Source organism: Schistocerca gregaria, chromosome 9 (assembly GCF_023897955.1).
Source record: "Schistocerca gregaria isolate iqSchGreg1 chromosome 9, iqSchGreg1.2, whole genome shotgun sequence".
Classification (NCBI taxonomy): Eukaryota; Metazoa; Arthropoda; class Insecta; order Orthoptera; family Acrididae; genus Schistocerca; species Schistocerca gregaria.
The window spans coordinates 238,554,522-238,575,192 of record NC_064928.1 but is presented as its reverse complement, the minus strand read 5'-3'; the positions used below and the strand labels follow the sequence as shown (position 1 = coordinate 238,575,192).

Sequence of the window (20,671 nt, the reverse complement as noted above, 5' to 3'; positions counted from 1 at the left end):
TGGTCCTATGTCAAAGCGGTAGGTGGATCAAAACAAAATGTCCAGACACTCTGTGACCAAAATGGTACTGAAACAGAGGATGACAGACTAAAGGCCGAATTACTAAATGTCTTCTTCCAAAGCTGTTTCACAGAGGAAGACTGCACTGTGCTTCCTTCTCTAGATTGTCGCACAGTTGACAAAATGGTAGATATCGAAGTAGACGACAGAGGGATAGAGAAACAATTAAAATCGCTCAAAAGAGGAAAGGCCGCTGGTCCTGATGGGATACCAGTTCGATTTTACACAGAGTACGCGAAGGAACTTGCCCCCCTTCTTGCAGCGGTGTACCGTAGGTCTCTAGAAGAGCGAAGCGTTCCAAAGGATTGGAAAAGGGCACAGGTCATCCCCGTTCTCAAGAAGGGACGTCGAACAGATGTGCAGAACTATAGACCTATATCTCTAACGTCGATCAGTTGTAGAATTTTGGAACACGTATTATGTTCGAGTATAATGTCTTTTCTGGAGACTAGAAATCTACTCTGTAGGAATCAGCATGGGTTTAGAAAAAGACGATCGTGTGAAACCCAGCTCGCGCTATTCGTCCACGAGACTCAGAGGGCCTTAGACACGGGTTCACAGGTAGATGCCGTGTTTCTTGACTTCCGCAAGGCGTTTGACACAGTTCCCCATAGTCGTTTAATGAACAAAGTAAGAGCATACGGACTATCAGATCAATTGTGTGATTGGATTGAGGAGTTCCTAGATAACAGAACGCAGCACGTCATTCTCAATGGAGAGAAGTCTTCCGAAGTAAGAGTGATTTCAGGTGTGCCGCAGGGGAGTGTCATAGGACCGTTGCTATTCACAATATACATAAATGACCTGGTGGATGACATCGGAAGTTCACTGAGGCTTTTTGCAGATGATGCTGTGGTGTATCGAGAGGTTGCAACAATGGAAAATTGTACTGAAATGCAGGAGGATCTGCAGCGAATTGACGCATTGTGCACGGAATGGCAATTGAATCTCAATGTAGCGAAGTGTAATGTGATGCGAATACATAGAAAGATAGGTCCCTTATCATTTAGCTACAAAATAGCAGGTCAGCAACTGGAAGCAGTTAATTCCATAAATTATCTGGGAGTACGCATTAGGAGTGATTTAAAATGGAATGATCATATAAAGTTGATCGTCGGTAAAGCAGATGCCAGACTGAGATTCATTGGAAGAATCCTAAGGAAATGCAATCCGACAACAAAGGAAGTAGGTTACAGTACGCTTGTTCGCCCAATGCTTGAATACTGCTCAGCAGTGTGGGATCCGCGCCAGGTAGGGTTGATAGAAGAGATAGAGAAGATCCAACGGAGAGCAGCGCGCTTCGTTACAGGATCATTTAGTAATTGCGAAAGCGTTACGGAGATGATAGATAAACTCCAGTGGAAGACTCTGCAGGAGAGACGCTCAGTAGCTCGGTACGGGCTTTTGTTGAAGTTTCGAGAACATACCTTCACCGAAGAGTCAAGCAGTATATTGCTCCCTCCTACGTATATCTCGCGAAGAGACCATGAGGATAAAATCAGAGAGATTAGAGCCCACACAGAAGCATACCGACAATCCTTCTTTCCATGTACAATACGAGACTGGAATAGAAGGGAGAACCGATAGAGGTACTCAGGGTACTCTCCGCCACACACCGTCAGGTGGCTTGCGGAGTATGGATGTAGATGTAGATGTAGATGAATGTTACCCTGGCAACTCATTCTCCAGATCTCTCACACTTGCAAAAGTGTGGATGCTGGTTGCCAAGGGATTGGCTGTCACCGCATGGCAGCCACTATAGCTGATGAATGCTGTCCTAGAGCTGAAGCAGGATTGGTTTGACCGTCTCATTGTGGCAGGCTCAGTTGGGTTGAGTTAGAGCAGCACCCTAGATAACCCTGAATCACTCCCAAAATTTCATCATATGTTCTTTGAAATGTAACAGCAATAAGTTCAACAGCCAAAATCGCTAATTGCAATTTCATTTTTGATGACTGTTTCCAGCAAATCTAAATTCCCGCAGTCAGATTTTATGCTGATCGTATGTACAATACATGACACATAATTCCAGGGACATGCAGAAAGTGGTTGATAATAAAATAAGATTAACATAAAATATCATGTGTACTGTGCTGACTGGACAGTCTCATGTCCACAGACTGGTTTAAAGGAGAAAATTATAATTAGCGATATTGGCTGTCGACGTTTTTCATCTATGTGTCATATTACTTTAGATCGCTCGCATACCTGAATGAAGTCAAGCATATGTAACGTACACTCAAGCGCCAAACAAACTGGTATAGGCATGCGTATCCAAATAGAGAGATATGTATACACACAAAATACGCCTCTCTGGTCGATAACGCCTATATAAGTAAGACAACTAGAGTCTGGCACAGTTTTAGATCGGTTACTGCTGCTACTATGGCAGGTTATTAAGATGTGAGTGAGTTTAATCATGGTGTTATAGTCGCCAGACGTGCGATGGGACACAGCATCTCAGAGGTAGCGATGAAATGGGGATTTTCCCGTGTTTCACCGCTGTACACTGAATGTCAGCATTCCGCTAAAACATCAACTCCCCTACATCGCTGGGACCGTAGAATGATCCTGGAAGAACGGGACCAACGATGACTGAGGAGAATCGTTCAACGTGACAGAAGTGCATCCTTTCCGCAAATTGCTGAAGATTTAAGTGCTGGGCCGTCAACAAATGCCAACGTACGAACTATTCAACGAAACATGATCGATATGGGATTTCGGGTCGAAGGCTCTCTCATGTACCCTTGGTAACTGCACATCACAAAGGTTTACTCCTCGCCTGAGCGTGTCAAAACCGACATTGGACAGTCGATGACTGGAAACATGTTGCCTGGTTGGACGAGTCTCGTTTCAAATTGTATCGCGCGGTTGGACGTGTATGGGTATGGAGAGAACTTCATGAGTGAAGGGACCGTCCACGTCAGCAGGGGATTACTCAAGCTGGTGGAGGCTCTGTGATGCTGCGGGGCGTGTGCAGTTGGAGTAAGATGGGACCCTTGATACATCTAGATACGACTGTGACAGGTGACACTTATATAAGCATCCTGTCTGATCATCTGTATACACTCATGTATATTGTTCATTCCGAGTGACTTGGACAATTCCAGCAGGACAATGCGACACCCCACACGTCCAGAATTGTTATAGAGGTGCTATATGAAAACACTTCTGAATTTAAACACTTCTGCTGGCCACGAAACTCTCCAGACATGACCATTATTGATCATATATGGGATGCCTTGCAACGTGCTGTTCAAAAGAGATGTGCATCCTCTAGTACTCTTTCGAATTTATGGACAGGCCAGCAGGATTGCTGGTGTCAGCTCCTTCCAGCATTACTTCAGACATTCTACATCTACATCTAAGTGATTAATCTGCTATTCACAATAAAGTTCCTGGCAGAGATTTCAATGGACCACCTTCATGCTGTCTCTCTACCGTTCCACTCTCGAACGGCACGCGGGAAAAACGAGCACTTAATTTTTTCCGTAAGAGCCCTGATTTCTCTTATTTTATCGTGATGATCATTTCCCCCCATGTAGGTGGGTGCCAACGGAATGTTTTCGCAATCGGAGGAGAAAATTGGTGATTGAAATTTCATGAGAAGATCTCAACGCCTTTGTTTTAATGATTGCCACTTCAATTCACGTATCATGTCTGTGACACTATCTCCCGTACTTCGTGATAATACAAAATCAGCTGCTCTTCTTTGTACTTTTTAGATGGCATCCGTCAGTCCCACCTGATGCGGATCCCACACCACACAGCAGTACTCCAGAATAGGGCGGACAAGCGTAGTGTAAGCAGTCTCTTTGGTAGACCTGTTGCACCTTCTAAGTGTTCTGCCAATGAATCGCAGTCTTTGGTTAGCTCTGCCCACAACACTATCCATGAGATCGTACCAATTTAGGTTATTTCTAATTACAATCCCTAAGTATTTAGTTGAATTTACAGCCCTTAGATTTGTGTGACTTATCGCGTAATAGAAATTTAGCTGAATTCTTTTAGTACTGATGTGAATAACTTCGCACTTTTGTTTATTCGGGGTCAATTGCCACTTTTCGCACCATACGCATTCATATCTCAATCATTTTTCAAGTCGTTTTGATCATCTGATGACTTTACAAGGCGGTAAATGACAGCATCATCTGCAAACAATCTAAGACGGCTACTCAGATTGTCTCGCATGTCGTAAATATAGATCAGGAACAATAGAGGGCCTGTAACACTTCATTGGGGAACGCCGGATATTACTTATGTTTTACGCGATGACTTTCCGTCTATTACTACGAACTGTGGCCTTTCTGACAGGAAATCACATTAGTCGAATCCATGTCACGTCCTGTTGCGGCACTTCTGCATGCTCGTGGTGGCTCTACAGGCTATTACGCAGGTGCACCAGTTTGGCTCTTCAGTGCATGTTCCTTCTACCGTACTGTACGCACCCAGTGTTGGCTACCTTTCCTAGCATTGCAATTTCGCGGCTAGCTGTGTAGATGCAGGGAATGCCGTGCACACACAGAGGCGCTGCCAGACTGCGCGCTGACCACAGGTTTTTGCCCTCTGTGCTGGCAGGCGCACCTGGCCAGGAGCAGCGGCGCGGAGCCTGCCAGAAGCAGAAGCGCTATGCCGGCGGGAGGTGTGTTGGCCAGGGCGGCTGAGGCGTGCAGCTGAGGGCGCTGTGCCGGCGGCTGGCAGCTGGGCTGGGCTCGCAGCAGCCATGACGTGAGGCGCGGAGCATGGCCCTCACCACCGGCGTACCGGTAAGGCCCAAACTCTATGCACATTTCATTTACTACTTGTTGCTACTTTTACTTGTGGTCTGCAGCCTATAAACGACTGAATGCTTACACTAACTGATCAAAATGAATAGCTAGCTATTTGTTGACATTAAGGAATTGCACTCCGTTTTCCTATCAAGAGTCGCAGCGACAGAAAGTTGTGATGAACACTGGGATGTGGAGCGAAGTCAATAATCTGACTAAACCTAAAGGTATTCCAATAGTTACAGCTCGGGACTCTGTGCAGCACATTCCATTTTGGGAATAGAATTATCTGCAAACCTTTGGGTGCACTATCAATCTAATGCAAACAGTCACCGTCTCCGAACCACTCCTTTATTGTGTGCACGAAACAATTCATATCCCTCCGCATGGAAGTTTTAGATGGTTCAAATGGGTCTGAGCACTATGGGACTTAACTTCTGAGGTCATCAGTCCCCTAGAAGTTAGAACTACTTAAACCTAACTAACTTAAGGACATCACACACATCCATGCCCGAGGCAGGATTCGAACCTGCGACCGTAGCGGTCACGCGGTTCCAGGCTGCAGCGCCTAGAACCGCTCTGCCACTCCGGCCGGCAAAGTTTTAGAAAGGGCAATAACAAGACCACACCCTAACTACGAAAAAGACTCTCCACCTATCGTAAAACCACCTACTCCATAGTTCACTCTAACCACTACGTGTGGAGGCATTCGTCGAACCCAATTGCTTCCACCAGAGTACACAGGGGTCAGCGTGATTCATCACTTCAGAACAGCCGTCTGCAGTCACCGCTGCCATAGCGTCGCCCTCTACACCACCTCCAGTGTCGCTTAACATCGAGTACAGAAATTTGTGCCTATGAGTAGCTGTTCGAGCACTGTCTGCCATTCCTCTTCACTCCTCGTGCAGGCTAGCTGCCAGGAGCACTTTGCAACTCACGAGTGATTCCTTTCGCTCATTTAATGCCATTTCCTGCAACCCCTCTCTGCCAGTGCACGTCGGTCCGTGTTCATCAGTACACCAGGTCAGTCTGGTTTTGGTTTATCTGTGGTTCTTTCTTCGCAGTCCTCTCCACAGTCACAGCACCAGTAGTCGACTCCGCCAGCTTTACAAGGGTTGAAATGTCCCTGACGCATTTCTTTATCAGGTGACATCCAATGACTAGTCCATGTTCGAAGTCACAGAGCTTTCCTCAGCTACGCGTTCGGCATTACATACGGCTGTCCAGGTTCTTTTGATCAGATAGCCTATAACTGTTGTTGCTACAGTCCATAGTACGTTACAAAATTGTATCCTTTTCTATAAACATCCAGCACTATATTAAACCACTATTTAAAAAGAAGGAAAACATCAATGGAAAGAGACTGATCCAGAGATCGGGGAGGAAATACACAGGGAAGGAGAGAATTACATTGAGAAACGCAAACAAATGTTAAGAATAATAAAAAGAGGTTACCAATAGTCGAAAGGAGAGGTAAAGAATAACTGGTAACATATTGCTACGCACACGTGTAAATTGTTCACGATCGTATTATTGTTTTACCTGTAGATGATGAAGGGCAAACAACCAGTCGCATTCCACGACTCTGTGTCCGTGGCGCTACAGCACCGCCGGCACTCGGAAAACGTGGCTCCCTATATTCTGGCAACTGTTCACACTGACTGATACTCATGTGTCTGGCATGTAGGTTGTGCAATGGATGCGCCTGTGGTCATATCGTTAGTCCGACACTGCAGACGTGCGTCCTTCCCCTGTTCTATTGCGGCGGGGACCAGACTAGAACAGCTGGTACTGGCCTGGAACTCAGCAGTCAAAACTCCTCGTACGTACTAACATACTCCGTACTCTTGGTAAAATATACGAAGTGCAAATCGTGGAAGTTTATTCGAATAGAGTCAGACCCTTTTACATCCCTCCCCTGCCAATAGGTGCCAGATGTGACCAGTCAGCCAAACACCGTGAAGGCCCCGGATTTATCTCTTCCACCATCTTCTCAACTTCGTCCCTGCATATGTCAGCGCCATGTATGCTCGACAACCCGTGTTTTTTTAGGCATTTTACGATGTCTGCACAAAGTTTGACTGAAACTGGTTCAGCATTCCAAACCTACGGTTTACACACAACGTCCCTTCACAATTCCACCCCCTCGTCCAACTGTAGATTTGGTCTCTACAGTGCGTAGATGCTTGTCGGGTTGTGAATGACAGACTCTGCTTGTCACCTTAGCAAATAAAAAACCATCCTGCCTAGCAGCCTCCTGTTTCCTGGACCGTGAAGACACCAGACTAAACGACCTATAGGAAGAAATGACTTGTTTAATGAAGGGAACGGGGAGAAATAACAGACCAATCAACAATCAGTGAATTGAAATTATGACAACTTCATTCTTGATAAAAACAAAAAATGCGAGCAGTCGTGTTACAAAGAACGGAACTTATCCAGCGCGCAATTCTGGGTTATTTGACGAGCTTCCAACGTGCTTTGGGTGAAGCTAAGCGAACATAAAATCTATATAGAATCAAACGATGAACAATGATAACTCGTCTAATACCTAGAGAGAGTGATAAATGAAAAAGCGTAGATAAATCTTCAGAACTGAGAATCATGAACGAAAGGAGTTGATCAGTAACGAAGTAGCCACGAACATTCTACTGCACAACGTCAGTCAATCTACACATGGATGTTTGCCAGACGATGGAAGCCAACACATGTATGGTGAAGTGGCAGCAACTATCGCACTCCCTGCTGCTAGTCAGGAAGTGGAACAGCGTAAAACCTGCAACGAAACGGGGCTGTGAAAGCGTCTCTCACACCCAAACCTCCAGGTGTCGCACACTCAGATCGGTGTCAAACGTTGTATGTCGATAGAGTACCGACCAAAACTCCGATATGGTTCGCACTGTGCACTGTTGTCCAACAGAACAAGCGTAGAGGTTAATTAAAAGTAACACCAGACCTACGGTGCACAGGGAAAGTGTATCTCTGAGCAATTAATGCGAATGGATTCCGTGGGTAAGTTGATAACGCTTAAGGTCGCAACGCAATTTATTTATTTATTTATTTTTTAATGCATTGTGCGTGAAAGCAGTATATAGTACAACACGTTTACGATATTTTGAAGGGCTGTTTGGAGTTTACAGCAGTGTCCTCTTGGCAGTCCGCTTTCCTTTGTTTTTTTGAAAGTTCTAAATCAATAGAACACATCTGTAGTGTCACACAATATACAATCAGAACAGAAAAATAAAGAAACAATTGCATTACGTAATAGTAATAATAGTAGTAATAATAATAATAATACATATAATAAAAGTGACAGTAGTAAATAATAAGATTAATGTATTGGTAACTAAGCATTAATTAATAATTAGGTGCATAACGTAAAAAATCCTTCTGTGGCATTTCATCATTTCCATCGCTTGAAGATCGTTCTGACGACGATATCGAATATGTCGACTCTAGCCACTTGGTCACAAACGAACCATTCCGCTCCACCTGCTGCGCGCTAGTCGATATCCAATATTTCCTCTCCTGTGACATTCGACGTATTCCATTGATCAACTATGTCCAGTAGGAATGGTGCAGACTTTGCCTCATCTTCAGTTATTTCCGGCGTTGCAGGAGGGTCGCTGAATACGTAATGCCCCACTTTTTTTTTCCTCAGAACATGCTAATTTTAAGAGTCAGAATTTGGTGACAATACACATCAATACGTCATGTCCATGTCCTATTTTTGTCCACCACGTTCTGCGGCCACACGCCTACTTTGAGGAAGCGCATGTATCCCCTGCTGTTAAAAGCTCTCGTGCTGTAGGCGTAGCCATGTTTTCACTGCATGACTGACACTCTCGCCATCTTCAAGGTGTGATACCCGTAGAAAATCTTTAAGCGGTCCAAAGAGGTGGAAAACAGAGTATGCCAGGTCTGGACTTTAGGGTGATGAATGGTGGACCCCATCGTCAGCACCTCTCTGAATATCCGAGAGTCACGATCATTGCAGACTCTCTACCAATGCTCACCGACAACTGTAGAGCCAATTGTCGTGTTGTGATGCTGTAAGCAGGCTGTTTAGGTTTTTATGTTGGTAACGCCACTTAGCGCCCTGTATGAAAATCACTGGCTGTGCTGTGTGCAGTCTGTGGCTGGTTGTTGTAATATTCGCTATTGTAGTGTTGGGCAATCGGATGTGAACAGCAGGTAGCGTTGCGCAGTTGGAGGTGAGCCGCCAGCAGTGGTGGATGTGGGGAGAGAGATGGCAGAATTTTAAGAGCGGACGATCTGGACGTGTGTCTGCCAGAAACAGTAAATTTGTAATGCTGGATATCATGAACTGATAGCTATATTATGACTTTTGAACACTATGAAGGTAAATACACTCCTGGAAATTGAAATAAGAACACCGTGAATACATTGTCCCAGGAAGGGGAAACTTTATTGACACATTCCTAGGGTCAGATACATCACATGATCACACTGACAGAACCACAGGCACATAGACACAGGCAACAGAGCATGCACAATGTCGGCACTAGTACAGTGTATATCCACCTTTCGCAGCAATGCAGGCTGCTATTCTCCCATGGAGACGATCGTAGAGATGCTGGATGTAGTCCTGTGGAACGGCTTGCCATGCCATTTCCACCTGGCGCCTCAGTTGGACCAGCGTTCGTGCTGGACGTGCAGACCGCGTGAGACGACGCTTCATCCAGTCCCAAACATGCTCAATGGGGGACAGATCCGGAGATCTTGTTGGCCAGGGTAGTTGACTTACACCTTCTAGAGCACGTTGGGTGGCACGGGATACATGCGGACGTGCATTGTCCTGTTGGAACAGCAAGTTCCCTTGCCGGTCTAGGAATGGTAGAACGATGGGTTCGATGACGGTTTGGATGTACCGTGCACTATTCAGTGTCCCCTCGACGATCACCAGAGGTGTACGGCCGGTGTAGGAGATCGCTCCCCACATCACGATGCCGGGTGTTGGCCCTGTGTGCCTCGGTCGTATGCAGTCCTGATTGTGGCGCTCACCTGCACGGCGCCAAACACGCATACGACCATCATTGGCACCAAGGCAGAAGCGACTGTCATCGCTGAAGACGACACGTCTCCATTCGTCCCTGCATTCACGCCTGTCGCGACACCACTGGAGGCGGGCTGCACGATGTTGGGGCGTGAGTGGAAGACGGCCTAACGGTGTGCGGGACCGTAGCCCAGCTTCATGGAGACGGTTGCGAATGGTCCTCGCCGATACCCCAGGAGTAACAGTATCCCTAATTTGCTGGGAAGTGGCGGTGCGGTCCCCTACGGCACTGCGTAGGATCCTACGGTCTTGGCGTGCATCCGTACGTCGCTGCGGTCTGGTCCCAGGTCGACGGGCACGTGCACCTTCCGCCGACCACTGGCGACAACATCGATGTACTGTGGAGACCTCACGCCCCACGTGTTGAGCAATTCGGCGGTATGTCTACCCGGCCTCCCGCATGCCCACTATACGCCCTCGCTCAAAGTCCGTCAACTGCACATACGGTTCACGTCCACGCTGTCGCGGCATGCTACCAGTGTTAAATACTGCGATGGAGCTCCGTATGCCACGGCAAACTGGCTGACACTGACGGCGGCGGTGCACACATGCTGCGCAGCTAGCGCCATTCGACGGCCAACACCGCGGTTCGTGGTGTGTCCGCTGTGCCGTGCGCGTGATCATTGCTTGTACAGCCCTCTCACAGTGTCCGGAGCAAGTATGGTGGGTCTGACACACCGGTGTCAATGTGTTCTTTTTTCCATTTCCAGGAGTGTACATTGTTTGTTCTCTATCAAAATCTTTCATTTGCTTAGTATGCCTATCAGTAGTTAGTGCCTTCAGTAGTTAGAATCTTTTACTTAGCTGGAGGTATTGGCGCTCGCTGTATTGCAGTAGTTCGAGTAACGAAGATTTCTGTGAGGTAAGTGATTCATGAAAGGTATAGGTTATTGTTAGTCATGACCATTCTTCTGTAGGGATTATTGAAAGTCAGATTGCGTTGCGCTAAAAATATTGTGTGTTAGTTTAGTGATGATCAGAATGAGTAAAGAGCGAAATGTCTGAGTACGTTCAGTTCTGCTCAGCTGTTTAAAAATCAAATAACGTTAGAGGTTTATCAGCATAGTAATTCATTAAGTTTTCTAAGGGGACGTTTCAGTGCGCCGGTCGGCACGAATAATGGCATTCGCACGATTCAGCATGTCTGGAGCAGTGGCTGTGACAGGACGTCCCGAGCGTAGCTGATCGTAGAGCTCTCTGTTTCCGCATGTCCTGAGGCTCTATCTTTCTGTATCCATCGCCCAACTGTACACCTATCAACTGCAGCATCGCCATACACTGCAGACAAACGTTTATGGATGTTCACCACGGTTTCTTTTTCCGCATACAAGAATTCAATAACAGCACGCTGCTTGTAATGTGCGTGATATGTGGACGCCATTATGACGCTGTACTACGGCTCTGCTATCTGCCAGAACGGTTTGAAACTTCACTGGCGCACAGAACAAATGTCAAATCTGAAGCACCAACAAGGACGTTTGTATATGTATATTAATGGCTCTTTATAAAAATGCTAAGCTTTATTTATTGAACCAACCTCTTATGTACACGACAGTTGCTATGCGACAGTTCAACGAGAATGTCGATAACGTCCCAGTGAATATGTCGCACTACAGCAGTGCCTGTAGCGTGCAAACTGGATACCAACTGCAGACGCATTTGTCTGTGCGTGACCCTAGCCACAACGCGCACATGTAATGTACGCGACGCTGCCATCTGCAGCCACTTATTATTATTATTATTTATATTATTATTAATATTTCTGCACGTGTGATGTAATTGTTTTTTTGTTCTGTTGCCCCACTGTTTATGCGTATTCTGTGAAACTACAAATGCAATAGCTGTCTAATCGTGAGAGGTGTCTATTCTGTCGCACTGTCCGACAGAACACCACATGTATCTATACTTGCGCCATCTATAGGTTTGCTACTTTCAACTAACCAAGCGAAAGCAGACAACCAAAGCAACATTGCTACAAACACAGAAAAGTGTTTTTACATCCCATACAACAGTTTCACGTGGCAACCATTAAAAAAAATTGCTGTCAGTGGGGTTAGACGCCACCCTTGCTATGTCGACCTAACGCGTTATCAAGTAACCCACGGAATACATTCGCATTAATTACTCACAGACATACTTTTCCTGTGCTCTAGTAATTCTGGTGTTACTTTTAATTCAAGTTTACAGCCATCATCGAAGAGTGTTAGGTCGAAAATTTTGGACCTCACGAGGCCACACACGGCGTTTATTTACTAGCAGCAAGAGCATAGCCTTATTTTTTTGGTTATTGGGTTAGAGAGTGATGCTTTTCGTGTATTACGACCACGGATCTTATTCTTTACGAGATTCCAGACCGACTGCATGCGATTTAGGTCTAGATCAATGCTTCCCAACATTTCTGAAATCGTTAGCCCCCTTGTCTTCCACCCACGCATTCTCACGTGAACCGTAAATTTCGTCATTCACAGAGTGTATAGCTTTTCCTGTTGTTGTTGTTGTGGTCTTCAGTACTGAGACTGGTTTGCTGCTGCTCTCCATGCTACTCTATCCTGTGCAAGCTTCTTCATCTCCGGGTGCCTACTGCAACCTACATCCTTCTGAATCTCTTAGTGTATTCATCTCTTGGCCTCCCTCTACGATTTTTACCCACCACGCTGCCCTCCAAAGCTAAATTTGTGATCCCTTGATGCCTCATAACATGACCTACCAACCGATCCCTTCTTCTAGTCAAGTTCTGCCACAAACTTCTCCCCAATCCTATTCAATACCACCTCATTAGTTATCTAAGAGTATTTACTGCTCCACATTTCGCGTATTTTTGCTCGTCACACTCACCCAGTGCCACCCACTGCGACCAAACTCCCTTACTAACAGCATGAGATCAAGGGCTACACTCCTGGAAGTTGAAATAAGAACACCGTGAATTCATTGTCCCAGGAAGGGGAAACTTTATTGACACATTCCTGGGGTCAGATACATCACATGATCACACTGACAGAACCACAGGCACATAGACACAGGCAACAGAGCATGCACAATGTCGGCACTAGTACAGTGTATATCCACCTTTCGCAGCAATGCAGGCTGCTTTCTCCCATGGAGACGATCGTAGAGATGCTGGATGTAGTCCTGTGGAACGGCTTGCCATGCCATTTCCACCTGGCGCCTCAGTTGGACCAGCGTTCGTGCTGGACGTGCAGACCGCGTGAGACGACGCTTCATCCAGTCCCAAACATGCTCAATGGGGGACACATCCGGAGATCTTGTTGGCCAGGGTAGTTGACTTACACCTTCTAGAGCACGTTGGGTGGCACGGGATACATGCGGACGTGCATTGTCCTGTTGGAACAGCAAGTTCCCTTGCCGGTCTAGGAATGGTAGAACGATGGGTTCGATGACGGTTTGGATGTACCGTGCACTATTCAGTGTCCCCTCGACGATCACCAGAGGTGTACGGCCAGTGTAGGAGATCGCTCCCCACACCATGATGCCGGGTGTTGGCCCTGTGTGCCTCGGTCGTATGCAGTCCTGATTGTGGCGCTCGCCTGCACGGCGCCAAACACGCATACGACCATCATTGGCACCAAGGCAGAAGCGACTCTCATCGCTGAAGATGACACGTCTCCATTCGTCCCTCCATTCACGGCTGTCGCGACACCACTGGAGGCGGGCTGCACGATGTTGGGGCGTGTGCGGAAGACGGCCTAACGGTGTGCGGGACCGTAGCCCAGCTTCATGGAGACGGTTGCGAATGGTCCTCGCCGATACCCCAGGAGCAACAGTGTCCCTAATTTGCTGGGAAGTGGCGGTGCGGTCCCCTATGGCACTGCGTAGGATCCTACGGTCTTGGCGTGCATCCGTGCGTCGCTGCGGTCCGGTCCCAGGTCGACGGGCACGTGCACCTTCCGCCGACCACTGGCGACAACATCGATGTACTGTGGAGACCTCACGCCCCACGTGTTGAGCAATTCGGCGGTACGGCCACCCGGCCTCCGGGATGCCCACTATACGCCCTCGCTCAAAGTCCGTCAACTGCACATACGGTTCACGTCCACGCTGTCGGGGCATGCTACCAGTGTTAAAGACTGCGATGGAGCTCCGTATGCCACGGCAAACTGGCTGACACTGACGGCGGCGGTGCACAAATGCTGCGCAACTAGCGCCATTCGACGGCCAACACCGCGGTTCCTGGTGTGTCCGCTGTGCCGTGCGTGTGATCATTGCTTTTACAGCCCTCTCGCAGTGTCCGGAGCAAGTATGGTGGGTCTAACACACCGGTGTCAATGTGTTCTTTTTTCTATTTCCAGGAGTGTATTTACCACCACAAACACGAGTGGTATTGGATAGTCATGGAGAAAAGTCTGTCAGTGGGTGCGCAGACAAGCCTTTTATATATAAATGTAGACTAAGTATGTACAGAGCGCGAGTCTTACTGGCTCTTGTCCAGGTTTATAGTTTAACAGTGGTACTTAAATTTTGCAATTTACAAGCTGTTTTACGCTACTTCGGAAAATATGGGACGAAAATACAAAAATTTATCGCACAGTTTTAGATTGACGTGTAAAATAGGAACTGCTAATATTATAAAACTGCTAATATTATAAAAAGGATAGACTGCTGCACACTGTATAGCGGAGATGGTGAGTCACAAACAGGCACAACAAAAATATTGCCGGACACGTAAACTTTCGGCCAGAAGGCCTTCTTCTGACTTACACAACAGACACACACACATTCATGCAGTTGGCTGCCGAGACCAGACTGATGGGAGAGGCGGTCCTGGTAGTGGGGATAAGCAGGAGGCTGAGGCTGGGGCGGGGGTGGGGAAGGCTTGCTGCCTCGTTGCGCTGAACGGCCGCGTATGTTGTGCGGTGTTGCAGCAGGTGAACGCGAAGCGCGCCACGTACCGTCAGCGGCGGATGGGCCCTGCGCCCTTCGCCTCGCTGGAGGACCTCAGCGACGACCAGGACAGCCCGCCGCCCAGCGGCGGCGGAGGAGGCGGCAGCGGGGGCGGCAAGCTGCCGGGCATCCGCGAGGATCCGCAGCCGTCGTCGTCGCTGCACACGCCGTCCACGCCGCGCATCGACATCTCGCGCGCCAGCTCCAGCTCGCACCACGACTCCAACAACAGCTCGCCGGAGAGGGAGCTGTTCGCAGGTCAGTGGCCGGGGACTCTGCTGCCAACTGACGGCGGGCTCACGTGAGAGGAGGAGGGCCTCGGCTGTTCTGACGCTTCCTGAAGATCCACATACTGAAATGAATGAAGGAAGATGTGGGGTTCAGTGTCCCAGTGACCACGAGGTCATTAGAGAAGAAGCTCATGACCAGGGTGGGCAACGATGGGGAAGGAAATCAGTAATTGTCTTTATAAGGAAACCATCCCAGCATTTTCCTAAAGCGGTTCAAAGAAATCAGCGAAAACTTATGTCTACATCTACATTCATACTCCGCAAGCCACCCAACGGTGTGTGGCGGAGGGCACTTTACGTACCACTGTCATTATCTCCCTTTTCTGTTCCAGTCGCGTATGGTTCGCGGGAAGAACGACTGTCTGAAAGCCTCCGTGCGCGCTCGAATCTCTCTAATTATACATTCGTGATCTCCACGGGAGGTATAAGTAGGGGGAAGCAGTATATTCGATACCTCATCCAGAAACGCACTCTCTCGAAACCTGGCGAGCAAGGTACACCGCGATGCAGAGCGCCTCTCTTGCAGAGTCTGCCACTTGAGTTTGCTAAACATCTCCGTAACGCTATCACGGTTACCAAATAACCCTGTGACGAAACGCGCCGCTCTTCTTGGGATCTTCTCTATCTCCTCCGTCAACCCGATCTGGTACGGATCCCACACTGATGAGCAATACTCAAGTATAGGTCGAACGAGTGTTTTGTAAGCCACCTCCTTTGTTGATGGACTACATTTTCTAAGGACTCTCCCAATGAATCTCAACCTGGTACCCGCCTTACGAACAATTAATTTTATATGATCATTCCATTTCAAATTGTTCCGCACGCGTACTCCCAGATATTTAACAGAAGTAACTGCTACCAGTGTTTGTCCCGCTATCATATAATCATACAATAAAGGATCCTTCTTTCTATGTCTTCGCAATACATTACATTTGTCTATGGTAAGGGTCAGTTGCCACTCCCTACACCAAATGCCTATCCGCTGCAGATCTTCCTGCATTTCGCTACAATTCTGCAATTTCTCTGTATACTACAGCATCATCCGCGAAAAGCCGTATGGAACTTCCGACACTATCTACTTGGTCCTTTATATATATTGTGAAAACCAATGGTCCCATAAGACTCCCCTGTGGCACGCCAGAGGTTACTTTAACGTCTGTAGACGTCTCTCCATTGATAACAACATGCTGTGTTCTGTTTGCTAAAAACTCTTCAATCCAGCCTTACAGCTGGTCTGATATTCCGTAGGCTCTTACTTTGTTTATCAGGCGACAGTGCGGAACTGTATCGAACGCCTTCCGGAAGTCTAGGAAAATAGCATCTACCTGGGAGCCTGTATCCAATAATTTCTGGGTCTCATAAACAAATAAAGCGAGTTGGGTCTCACACGATCGCTGTTTCCGGAATCCATGTTGATTCCTACAGAGTAGATTCTGGGTTTCCAAAAACGACATGATACTCGAGCAAAAAACATGTTCTAAAATTCTACAACAGATCGACGTCAGAGATATAGGTCTACAGTTTTGCGCATCTGCTCGACGACCCTTTTTGAAGACTGGGGCCGGCCGAGGTGGTCTCGCGGTTCTAGGCGCGCAGTCCGGAACCGTGCGACTGCTACGGTCGCAGGTTCGAATCCTGCCTCGGGCATGGATGTGTGTGCTGTCCTTAGGTTAGTTAGGTTTAAGTAGTTCTAAGTTCTGGGGGACTAATGACCATAGCAGTTGAGTCCCATAGTGCTCAGAGCCATTTGAACCATTTTGAAGACTGGGACTACCTGTGCTCTTTTCCAATCATTTGGAACCTTCCGTTCTTCTAGAGACTTGTGGTACACGGCTGTTAGAAGGGGGGCAAGTTATTTCGCGTACTCTGTGTAGGTATTTGAACTGTTGTCCTCCCAAATGTGAGCCCACTGTGCTTACAATTGCCTCAGCCACCGCAATGCATCTACCAAAATGATATACAGTACGGGATGTAGAGGGGATAGGAGCTTCCTACCTCTCTCGTTCTGTAAGCCTTTATACTACTGACAGCTGTATCTCCTGCCGTCAGGACGACGTGTGCCCTCATAGTGGCGCCACTAACACCTGTCATATGCCACTGGCGCGAAATCTGAAGAGACACCATCTTCCCGATGCAAAAACACACCTATTGGCGTTGGGAGTTTTTTCCGTCAGTGTATTTTTAAATTTTTTCAATTCAGTCAGTAATTAGATAAATTACTGAAAATCATGGAAGCTGTGACACAGGCAACCTGCAAGTGGAATCGTGCACCATGGACTGGGTTAGCCGTTCAGTCATACAAATGTGCCCTATAATGAATGATTCTTTTATCTACGTGGTGTGTAAGGAGTCGCTTCACAGGATATGTATACGTGATTACTGTTAGCATTAATGAGCACATTGTTTGTTTTTTAGCGCTGTTCATGCTGCTGCACGTAAAAACTTCGGATTTTTCTCTAGGCCACCAAGTTTTAAATAAAAATTGGTTCATGTAATAGGAGGCGTTGTCCAAGAGAAATGAGTATAGGTTGGATTTCAAAATTTCTTTGCTGTCCGTCGGTTTCTTTATGTTACTGGGTAAATAATATATAACTTTTGTTAGTATTTATTCAACCCCTTTCTGAGCCACAGACAGCTTTAATAATAGGCAAAAAAAGGCCATTGTTGCCTTTAGTGTTGTAGTTATGGACATCACTATTCTCAAATTTTGACTGTTTATTGCTGACGATTTAACTAGCAAATACATGTATTGTGATGGTGCAGTAAAAATGCGTAACTCTCAACTACATAACGACCGCAGGTGATCACCAGATATTATTCTTACTGCTCGCTTTTGTGCAATCAATACTTTCTATCCAAGTGGTGAATTTACCCCAGAAAATTATTCAATATGACAGTATTGAATGGACATATTATGTCAAGAGGCTAATTCGTTTGTTTCGAAGGCTAACAGTAATGGAATGCCCAAGCAGATGAACATATTTGTTTGGAAAGCTTAGTAACATGTTTAGTTCAGGAATTAGTCAACAAGAATTCCCCTGTGGAATAGAAGTAGTTGTCTAGGAGAAATGAGTTTAGATACAAAGGAATTAAAGACATTGGCTGAGACTGGGCATTGTTTTAAATCAACTGGGAAGTTGAAAATTCATGCCAGACTGGGATTCAAACTCGGGTCTGCTGCTTACTAGGCAGAGGCGCTGACCGCTGAGCCATCCGGATGCAGTGCTGATCACAGCTACACGGGCTGCACAAACACCCTCACACTACTAATGTGGTGCCTCTGCCCGTTATTCCTGTAAGAGTTCTGGCCTGGTGTGCATAAGCACTGAAGAGATCATTGGCCATCTTTGCTTTAATTACATATATATGTGGTATCTGTTCTTTTGACATGTCTGAAAGAACAGACACCATTCTGATCCTCCAGCCACTAAGAATTAAGGCACATTGTAATTACACTGGCTGCGAGAGGGCATTGATTTAAATCAATGTGGAAATTTGAATATTTACGCCGTATCAGAATTCGAACCCGAGCCTCGTGCTTACTAGGCGGACACTCTGACCACGAAGCCATCTGGACACAGTGACCATCGCCGCTGCAACCCCTACCGTAGCGTGCCTCCCACCAGTCACACGATTTTAGGTTAGGTCGTCACATATCACATATTTTATGTTGCTCAGTAAGTGATCGAAAGTTTTTGTTTGTGCTCACTGAACTCCTTTCTGAGCCACTTGGACCGTTCTACCCCGTTTACTGGCTCCTGCTCATGTGCTACATCAGCTGTTAGTACAGTTTTATATTTGTAGTTACTGGATATACTGCGTCTTTTTTTTTCTTCAAGATTTAGCTCCCTAATACCTGAATAAATTACTTCTTGAAATAAATTAATAGAAAGCCATATTTTGTAACCAGCAATGAAATTTCATGAAGTATGTAAGGTCAGATGAGAGTTACGTTATACCTGTCAGATATAATTGAGTAGGTGACCTATTTATAGCAATAAGCATTTAAGAAATTGAACACTGACAATAATCCATTTAGTAAAAGATTTTATCATTCTGATAATAAATTGGTAGGATTTACATGATAAAAATATACATGGTGGCATATATTTTAAATAATTGTGTGCTATTCAGGAAACCCTTTATTCGTGAAATTATTGGAAATATTTTACGCTCCCGTTTAGACACAGATGACCGTTACACTTACTACACATTAGTACAGCCTGTCCTTTGCAGTTTGGTTCAAAAAATGGTTCAAATGGCTCTGAGGACTATGGGACTTAACATTTATGGTCATCAGTCACCTAGAACTTAGAACTACTTAAACCTAACTAACATAAGGACAGCACACAACACCCAGCCATCACGAGGTAGAGAAAATCCTTGACCCCGCCGGGAATCGAACCCGGGAACCCAGGTGTGGGAAGCGAGAACGCTACCGCACGACCACGAGATGCGGGCTTGCTGTTAGGTCTTAGGCCTGTAATGTGAAACCAATGACTTGCTGCATCAGTTCCAGTGGACTTAACTGAAACCACCTTTCTTGAATCGTGATGCGTCTTGCATTGTAGTTCTGATCTTTTTATTCGTCATTTTTTTTCATGATGGCAGAGCGGCTCTGCTATTAGGAATTTGAATTCTAGTCCACCATTTTGTTTATTAGCGGAATCCTGAAACTGTCAGAGTTCCTCTCCACAGACTGTATACGAGTTATTAAAGTTCCATTTGTATTTTGAGGAGTACTGATAACCTTAGGAGAACCAGCTCTGACAAAACTCTACCATCTGGTGAGCAAGATGTATGAGACAGGTGAAAAACCCTCAGACTTCAAGAAGAATATAATAATTCCAGTCCCAAAGAAAGCAGGTGTTGACAGGTGTAAAAATTACCGAACTATCAGGTTAATAAGGCAGAGCTGCGAAATAACTAACGAATGGAAAAACTGATAGAAGCCGACCTCGGGGTAGATCAGTTAGGATTGCGTAGAAATTTTGGAACGCGTGAGGCAATACTGACCTTACGCCTTATCTTAGAAGGAAGATTAAGGAAAAGCAAACCTACGTTTCTAGCATTTGTAGACTTAGAGAAAGCTTTTGACAATGTTAACTGGAATACTCTCTTTCAAATTCTAAAGGTGGTAGGGGTAAAATAAAGGGAGCGAAAGGCTATTTACAATTTGTACAGAAACTAGATGGCAGTTATAAGAGTCGAGGGGCACGAAAGGGAAGCAATGGTTTGGAAGGGAGTAAGTCAGGGTTGTAGCCTCTCCCCGATGTTGTATTCAATCTGCATATTGAGCAAGCAGTAAAGGAAACAAAAGAAAAATTCGAAGTAGGAATTATAATCCATGGAGAAGAAATAAAAACTTTGAGGTTCGCCGATGACATAGTAATTCTGTCAGAGACAGCAAAGGACTTGGAAGAGCAGGTGAACGGATTGGACAGTGTCTTGAAAGGACGGTATAAGATGAACATCAACAAAAACAAAACGAGGATAATGGAACGTAGTCGAATTAAGTCGGATGATGCTGAGGGAATTAGATTACGAAATGAGACACTTAAAGTAGTAAAGAAGTT

At 46.2% G+C, this 20,671-nt stretch overlaps 1 protein-coding gene across 1 annotated transcript in view; it reads left to right on the top strand.

Annotated features, from left to right (window-relative positions):
• The window catches only part of LOC126291536 (protein PRRC2A-like), a 695,341-nt gene that overhangs the window by 456,943 nt on the left and 217,727 nt on the right, over positions 1 to 20,671 (top strand). The window contains exons 4-5 of the mRNA XM_049985037.1: positions 4,639 to 4,826; positions 14,787 to 15,063. Of these exons, the coding sequence (XP_049840994.1) occupies positions 4,803 to 4,826; positions 14,787 to 15,063 (301 nt within the window). The 5' untranslated portion in view covers positions 4,639 to 4,802. The remainder of the gene's footprint in view (positions 1 to 4,638; positions 4,827 to 14,786; positions 15,064 to 20,671) is intronic.